Source organism: Erinaceus europaeus, chromosome 8 (assembly GCF_950295315.1).
Source record: "Erinaceus europaeus chromosome 8, mEriEur2.1, whole genome shotgun sequence".
NCBI lineage: Eukaryota > Metazoa > Chordata > Mammalia > Eulipotyphla > Erinaceidae > Erinaceus > Erinaceus europaeus.
The window spans coordinates 95,049,992-95,059,017 of record NC_080169.1 but is presented as its reverse complement, the minus strand read 5'-3'; the positions used below and the strand labels follow the sequence as shown (position 1 = coordinate 95,059,017).

General features: G+C 42.9%; 1 protein-coding gene across 2 annotated transcripts in view; it reads left to right on the top strand.

The window, feature by feature from the left end:
- Positions 1 to 1,456: 1,456 nt before the first annotated feature.
- Positions 1,457 to 9,026, top strand: part of GPR37 (G protein-coupled receptor 37) — a 28,298-nt gene continuing 20,728 nt past the window's right edge. Inside the window, exons 1-2 of one of the 2 annotated variants that reach the window (XM_016194567.2) lie at positions 1,457 to 2,367; positions 2,577 to 3,671. In XM_016194567.2, coding sequence (XP_016050053.2) covers positions 2,643 to 3,671 — 1,029 coding nt within the window. In that variant the 5' untranslated portion in view covers positions 1,457 to 2,367; positions 2,577 to 2,642. Of the gene's footprint in view, positions 2,368 to 2,573; positions 3,672 to 9,026 lie in introns of both variants that reach the window. The other variant, XM_016194566.2, reaches the window with a different exon arrangement.

The following is a 9,026-nucleotide window of genomic DNA, read 5'->3' as shown; positions in this document are numbered from 1 at the left end:
GAGGAAAAGCTTCACAAGTGGTGAAGCACTGCTGCAGGTGTCTCTCTGTCCCCTCTCTTTATCTTCTCCTTCTTCTCAATTTCTGGCTGTCTCTATCAAATAAATGAAGATTTAAAAATTTTAAAAAGTGGTATAGAATTAAAAATTTCAGTATTTTCTTTGAGATTATATATATTTGTAAGAAATAAAAATGCAGTTTCTATAACTTATTAGAAAGTTTATCTCTGCATATGTATATATGGCAACAGATCATTTTTCTGACTATACATGTGTGTTTACCAATCACTCTTTTCCTACTTAATATTTTTCATTATCTGATATATTATAAAATTCTATAGTTTTGTTATTTCCTATCTCTTCCAAGATAATATAAATTCACTAAGCAGACTCTTATTTTCTTCACTTCATTTCAATTTGAGTAGAATATTTATCTGGTGAATTAATACATCTTAGAGAATTATTAGTGCATATAGATTGCCTGTAATTTTTCCCTTTTACTGATTTTGACAGTAAAGTTGTTTTATTTTTTAATGAATTGGATGGTTACCAAACACTTTGCATAAATATATATTTAATTTCTAGGAGTTATTAAAGTCTACTGCCTTTTGGTGGCTAAAATTTTAAGACAATGTTCTCACAGGTATTGGAATGAGGATGCAGACATCTTCTTGGAGTGTTATTTTTCTGCTATCACGACTGATATACATTTAACTTCATTTCCTTATCTCTGATGCTTTTTGACTTTAAAAAGTATTTAGTTTTCCTCTAACATTTTCTCTTTTGCAACCAAAATTTCAGATTTCTTTTAAAAATACTTGTATTTATTTATTTTCTTTACAACTAGCTGCATCCTGGCAGTTATGGCAGGAGTGGAAGCTTTAGTACAAAGGTTGGGAATATATATATATTCATTCTGGCTGGGAGTTCAGTAGAAGTGGCTTTTCCCTCTTAGAGTCTCCCATTGTTTCACCAAACAAAACAACTTTCATGGTGCTCTGGATGCTCTAAGTTACCCCTGGCAGAATGCTTCCAAAAGCAGCGTCTGAGGTCATGGCTTATCCAGTGCATTCTCACTGTCTTTCACTCCAGGAGCTGCTCATTCTCTGTGACTGAAGCCTGGGAGCTTCTCTACTCCTCTGTCTCAGCTCTTGGGAACACACCTAAAGGAGGTGAGTAAGCACCTCGCCTTACCCCGGGGAACCAAGGCCTGGGCATGCGCACCCCCCCTAGCGGATTAGCAGTGAATGCTCCGCTCCCTCAATGAGCTCCCCTGCGGGCTGCCCTCCCGGCCACCCACCGGTCTGGCTGGTTCTGACATCTGGGGACTGAAGGCGGGTCGACCCGCCCATCCGTAGCCCCGAGCCGCGCAAGCTCAGCGCCTCCGCCCTTTCCCCCTCCCAGCTTCCAGCACCTCCGAGCCAAAGCGGCTACAAAGGGCTTGAATGGGGGCGTGTGTGTGGGTTTAGAGAGTCGTAAACCACCAGGGGATCCGTCTCCCCACAAACCCGGGTCTCTGCTAATAGGAGGAGGCGAAGGAGGGGGAGGAGGCCTGGAGCGAAGCGCTGGTTTTCGCGGGCGCGCGCAGCCGCTGGAGCGGCGGGGTGAGGCCGGGCCAGCTGCCCCTCCCCGGCCATGCACCGCCTCGCCTGCCGCGGCTCCAGGCACCACATTCTCCGCGCGCTGTCGCAGCAACCACCTCTTGCGGCCGCCGGCACGGTCAGCCGAGGAGCAGTGCCCGCCCTCCCCACAGTCACCGGCCGATTCCCCCTCCCTCCTTGGGGACACGCCACCCTTGAGTCCGTGCAGCCCCTCGGGTCAACTTTGATCTCGAGGAGAAAAGCCACTTTGACCCCGGCCACGGGTTTTGAATCCCGCTTCCCGGCAGCAGTGGCCTCGCCAAGGCACTGGGGCTAGGTGGGGCAAGAGTTTCCCAAGCGCATCAGTGTTGCGCTTGGTTGTCTGCAACCTGTTTTTGAGAGAGAGAGAGAAAAAAGAAGAGAAGAGAAGAGAAGAGAAGAGAAGAGAAGAGAAGAGAAGAGAAGAGAAGAGAAGAAGAGAGGAGAGGAGAGGAGAGGAGAGGAGAGGAGAGGAGAGGAGAGGAGAGGAGAGGAGAAAGGAGAGAGAGAGCAGAGGTATTGTGGCTACTGGTCGGCTGAAGGAGAGAGGGGTGCTTGTTTTTCTTGGTGTTTGGAGACCTCGGCTGGCTGGCTTCTGGATAAAACGGTTATCTAAAGAATCTAAATAGGCAGCGGCAACTGTTACCAAGAAGGCAACCACCCAAACTCTGGGAGAAGCTGGGGACTTTGCCCGATCTTCTCCCAGTCGCAATAGTGATCAACAGTCAGGTGTTGGTTGCAACTTTTCAAGGTCAGCTACCGGGAAGGGCGGCGGTTTCCTCTTTGAACCCAGGGGCTACTCGGTTTTGGGGTTGGATTTGACTGAGAGATGCGCGGGACGCCAGATGAAGGACTGTAGAGAGGGAGGGTTTCTGACCCCCAGACCCACCCTCTAACCTCCCTGTGTTCTCTCCGGTCCTCGCGGGGGTGAGTATATGATATGTGTTTCACTCGCAGCAGCAACTTCGGCAGCAGGTGTCAGTCCTAACCCGGAGCTGTCTTTACCGCGCGCGTCCTGGAGGAGCCATGCGGGCCCCTGGAGTGCTTCTCTCCAGCCGCACCTCGAGGCTCCTGCTTCTGCTGCTGCTCAAGGTTTCTGCCTCCCCTGCCCTCGGGTCCGCTCCGGCGCACAAGAACGATACTTGTCTCAGGGGAAGCTGTTCAGCAACACTGATCCAACGTCGTAGCAGGGACGCTTGGGGGCCGAGGAATTCTGCAAGGGATTTTCTGCTAACCCAGGTCCGCGGGGAGGAGGAGCAGAGGACAACGGTGCGCGCGGCGCCCTCGTGGGAACGACTGGCTGCCCGGGGTGGTGACCAGGGTGCCGGCAGAGGGGCGGAGGCGTCGGTAGCGGAACCCTCAGGACCACCAGCTTGGCCACCTGGCGCCTGGAGGTGGAAAGGTAGCCGGGGTCAGGAAACCCCTGGAACTTTGGGTAGAGGGCATCCCACCCCTCTCCAACTTCGACTACAGACTTCAGAAGAGAAGGGGGCCAGAAGAGGTGACATCTCTGGGCACAGTCAGGAGCCTGGTATGAGGGCAGGACCTGGATCAAGAGACCTTTATTATTGGCCAAGGAAAGGAGGGAAACTCCAAGCTTCTCATCACGACCCGCTACCCAGAAGGATCAGTGAACCATATGGGCACGAGGGGAGGACATTTGCACCCCTTGGCAAGGCGCTGGCGCAGAATGGGTCCTTAGGAGAAGGAGAAGGGATTTATGAACCTGGGGATCCTCGTAGGGAGAACAGTACCAACAGACATTTACGACTGAAGAACCCTTTCTACCCTCTGACTCAGGAGTCCTATGGAGCCTATGCAGTCATGTGTTTGTCGGTGGTGATCTTTGGGACTGGCATCATTGGCAACCTGGCTGTGATGTGCATCGTGTGTCACAACTACTACATGCGGAGCATCTCCAATTCCCTCTTGGCCAATCTGGCCTTTTGGGACTTCCTCATAATCTTTTTCTGCCTACCACTCGTCATCTTTCATGAGCTGACGAAGAAGTGGTTGCTGGAGGACTTTTCCTGCAAGATTGTTCCATATATCGAGGTAATGTCGGAAGGTGGGGGGAGGGATATCAAACTACTGACTTTGCATATTTTCTTGATTTATGGCGACAGGACGGCTGTTCCTTGAACCTACTTGTCTGCTTAACTCCTCCACTTTTCACTAGGTTCCACCTTCATTTTTCTTTTTACCCAAGTGTGTGTGTGTGTGTGTGTGTGTGTGTGTGTGTGTGAGAGAGAGAGAGAGAGAGAGAGAGAGTGAGAGAGAGACAGAGAGAAGAGCTTTGTTCAACCACCTTCAAACTAATATGTGCTCTCATTGTGAAATAATTTTGATCTTAGAATGTATAGATTGTTTGAATATAGTAGCGTGTGTGTTTCTAAATTAGCACCTATCAGAGATTCTAGAGTTAATGATGGTCAATACAAGGTAGTCATTATCAGAACACAGCAAGAAAAACAAACATACCTTTCTTCTTTTTTTCTAGTGTTCAATCATGATTGTTTCCTCAGAAACTATCGCATTCTTCCTTAAATATAAAAATGGGACAATATTTTATTTAACAAAATCAGTCTGTCTTTCACTGTCAGTGGGTTCTCTGATATATTAATAACTTTCCAAAGTAGTTTAGATGTCTTTGGCATTCTTCAATGTTGCTCCATCTAAAAATAAACTCTTCTTCCTCTTCTTCTTCTTCTTCTTCTTCCCCTCCTTCTTTCCCTCCCTCTCCTCTCCCTCCTCCTCCCCCTCCTCCTCCTTCTCTTTTTCTTTCTCAAATACTTAACAGTGAGTTTAAGCAAAAATTAGATTTTGGCTATGATGGCACAGAATTTTACAAAGTATATATGTGTTTTCTATTTGTTATGGGAACAAGAGTTTCTTTTTCTTTTCTTCTCCTCCTTTTTCTTCTGGTTGACTCTAAAACTTGGAAGTCTCTTAAGAAGGGGGCATATAAGGGTTTCCAAACACTGAAAATAAAAACCTCTCTGAGTAAAATTTTACTGCCCTTTCCTACAGCTAGTGTCCTGAACCTTTATTATGGTATTTGAAATTTATGCTTTAAATGGCCTCTCTTTAAACACCAGGTCTTGGAAAGATCCCAAGTGCTTTGTTGCCAGTTGTGTTTTTAGCCAGCTGGCCCTTGATTTCCTCCATTCACACTGCCCATTTCATTTATGAAGTTGAAGAAGGGAAACTGTAAATATTCTAGAGACCCTGATCCTGTCTGGCAGGAGGGCCAGTAACACTATGTTCAGCATTATTCTAGGGCCTAACGAGAGGGGATAAGTAAACAGAAAACAGTACCTATTTAGAAAGACCAAGACAAGAGTCACTAAATAAAGCCCTCTGTTATCCTGGCAGGGATCAGATGCAGAATCATTCCATGCTTGCAAAATCAGCTGTTGCTACTTTACCAGGATTCAGTATTCCTTTTGTTGCCAAGTTCCAAGTAACTCTAAAACATCTACTTTATCTGGTACTCTGAATTGCAGAGGAGGCAGCTGAATTTACATCAGAATATATGTCTAACAGTTGCCATTTCAAGGTCAATTTCAATTTAAGATCTCTCGATTTGAATATGTAGCATAAATGGTGCAAGAAAAATAAACATATAAGTAGAAATGTTACTTAACAGGATGGAAATATTTACAAATGTACTGAACGCAAACCTTTATGTAGTAGAACTAGAAATAATAAAGAAAATAGAACAAGAAATTGAGAAAGGAAAGTATATTAACCAAGTTCTTTTTTTTTCTTGGTATTTTTTCATAGGACAGGGAGAAATTGAGAGGGGAAAGGGTGATAGACAGAGAGAGAAAGGCACCTGAAGACCTGTTTCACCTCCCCCTCCTTGTACTTGGGGAGCTAGGGGCTTGAACCAGAGTGCTTGTGCTTCATACTATATGTGCATAACCTGGTGCCACCGCCTGGTGCTAGTTAACCAAGTTCTTACAAAAGCCTTATGAGAAAAAAATATTCCATCCATATTAAGAATATAAAAACTGGGAAACTTTTTTCTATGAGACCTATAGTTTTCAGTGATGCTATTTTTTAAATTATGTGTCTTAATTTTCTGATTTTGAGGATTGACAGTGTACATATTATTTTATTTACATTTCAGTCACATTCTCTCTTCCCCATGAATATTTTGTTTTAAATTTCTTCTCTATTAATTAAAGCAATTATGATTTTTCATTCTCTCTATTGTCTCCCTTCATCTTTATGGCTATTTTTAGTTACTGGTATTAGACAGCATTTTCCCTAGGGAAGCAAAAAGGAAAACACAATTTACTCATTTCTTTCTTGGAAAGTAAAGCTATAATATCTCTGTTATTGTCAGTGAAAGAGTCTGGAAATGTGGTGCTTCTATACCCCTACCTAATTCTATTCTTCTGAAATAAGTTTGTTTTAACATATATTTTGAAAATAATTATCAGACAGTAGTAATAGTGCCATGATTTCTGATATGAAAATAAGAAATATAATTCAAACCTAAAAAATGAAGTATTTCTATCTCTTAAGTGTCACTGTCAATTTCACAGAGGAAGGATTTAATGTCTTGATTTATGTCAGGCTCTGGAAAAGAACAAAACCATAAACTAATGTGGAGATTTGCTTACAGGAAGGTTATTGGTAGGGGCTGGGTGGTAACACACCTGGTTGGATGAACATGTTACAATGTGCAAGGACCTGGATTTGAGCCCCTGGTCCCTACCTGCAGGGGGAAAAGCTTTGTGAGTGGTGAAGTAGGGCTGCAGGTGTCTCTGTCTCTCTCCCTCTCTATCACCCCCTTTCCCTCTGGATTTATGGCTGTCTTTATCTAGTAAATAAAGATTTATGGAAGCTTATTGGGCCATTCTCTTAAGTTCAACCCTTGTCAGGGAATGAAGGAAGCTGAAGGGAGCAAAGAGAGAAGTTGTAGTTTTGTGTAGATGTTACAAAACCCTCAACAGACACCCACAGGACCTCTAGGCCTGAGGTGAAACTACAGGAATATTCTGAACTGGAGCAGCGTTCTCCATCTTCATATACCTTAACTGACCAGTCATTTAATACAGGCTTTCCCCAGATGGGAAATATAATCTTAAGCAGAATGAATCCTTGACCAAAGGCGATTACAGGAGAGGGATACAACTAGGAGGTACCAGTTACCTGTAACTTCAGAAGTTGGGAGTTATTAGTAGCAGGCACTTAATTTCTGAAGGATTTGCGGGGTGGGTGGAGGAGGGAAGCAGTATGGGTAGGGCACCATAGGATCCACTGGAGTGACCCTGGACTTATTATGTTAAAATAAAACATACAGAGTTTAATTCACTCAATCCTCCCTTTAAAAAATAATAAGAGTGTCAGAAGACAGACATGAATATCCAAAGCCCACATGCCTAATGAATAGTAACCAGCTAGTCTCAACACTTCAAGTTGATGCTTGCTTATTAGTATGCCCAACTTGAGTTTTTTTTTTGTTTCTACTCCTTTCTATATATTTTAGTAGTTATTCTATTTATGAAAGATATAGGAGAGAGAGAGAGACAGAGAGAGACAGCGAGAGAGAGAGAGAGACAGTGTGACAGAGAGAGAGAGAGAGAGAGAGAGAGAGAGAGGGAATGAGAATGAATTATAAGTACCATTCTAGTACATGTAGTGCTGGAGATCCATCTGGGAACTTCAGACATGCAGGTTGCATACATTACCATGCATGTCCCCAGTTGCTTCTTGGCATCTTTTAAACATTTTCTGTCTCATGTAGTCAGGAAAAAAAAATCTGTTATCATCTGTTTCTCATAAACTAATATTAAGTTCTATAATTGATAACATCACATTTTCAAAACTTGCAGTAATTAGAAACAAATAACTGTTTTTTTGAACCAGACACTCACTCATCCAGGCCTTTTTATTTGTATTCAGATAGAGAAACAGACAGAAGACATCACACCACTGAAGTTTCCTATGGCCACATAGTGCTTCTCATGTGTGCTGGAGCTCAAATTTAGGTCACCTGTAAAAAGATAGCTTATCCTGTAAGCTATCTGCACAGTCCACCATTACATTTTTTTTGATGTGATGTGCCAAATATGATTATTTTAATGATCAAGTACAGTTATGTAGGTTACATTTTGTGTTCTTAAAATCACAAAGTGTTTTAAATTAGTGAATGACATAGTGTATACATTTACTTCAACTTTCTTTAGCAATTAATCTTTCCTCAAATCTTTACCCATTAAACTATTAGACTCCTAAAAATTTATTTTATCTTTCAGGGGGCTGGGCGGTAGCACACCGGGTTAAATGCACATAGTGGGAAGCACAAGGACAGGTGCAAGGACCAGAGCAAGGATCCTGGTTCGAGCCTCAGGCTCCCCACCTGCAGGGGGCGTTGCTTCATAAGCGGTGAAGCAGGTCTGCAGGTGTCTTTCTCTCCCTGTCTCTGTCTTCCTCTCCTCTCTGAATTTTTTTCTGTCCTATCCAACAACAGCAGCAGCAACAACAATGGAGAAAAGATGACTTCCAGAGGCAGTGATTTCACAGTGCAGACACCAAGGCCCAGTGATAACCCTGGAGACAAAAAAAAAAAAAAGATAAAACAATGAGAGAAATAAAAATGCAAATATATATATTTGCCTCCAGGGTTATCACTGGGGCCAGGCCACCTTTTTTTATTTATTTATTTAATTATTTATTTGGATAGGACAGAGTGAAATGGAGAGGGCAGGGTAAGACAGAAAGGGCTAGAGAAAGATTGACACCTGCAGACCTGCTTCACTGCTTGTGAGGCGATCCCCTTGCAGCTCAAATTGGCATCCCTGCACAAGTCCTTGTGCTTGGTGTTATATGTACTTGACCTGGAGTGCCACCACCCAGGCCCCCTACTTCATTTTTCTGTACTTATCTGTTGTCTATTCTTCCTTTGCTTATCACCATGTATCTTATAAGTAATAATGAATAATTTACCATTTTTCTACTAATCTAGTTTGGTTTTCATAGTGTTTTTATTTAAATAAATTTCTTTAAAATTTTATTCTCAGTTTATTTTTCTAATATTGTACAATTTTGGGGCCAGGTGGTAGCACACCTGGTTGAGCATATGTTTCAATGTGCAAAGACCTGGGTTCCAGGCCCCAGCCCCCATTGGCAGGGAGAAAGCTTTGTGAGTGGTGAAGCAGTGTTGCAGATGTCTCTCTCTCTCTCTTTTTATCACTCCCTTCCCTCTCAATTTCTTGCTGACTCTATCCAATAATTAAATAAAGATAATAAAAAATTTTTAAAAGTACATTATACAATGTTCTCTTTTACTTGCATTTTCTAACACAGTATTTTTTTATAACTTAAATATTAGCATAATATTAATTTTGGAACATGGTTAAAGTTGTGTTTTTATAGGAAAATAGATGTTTCTCT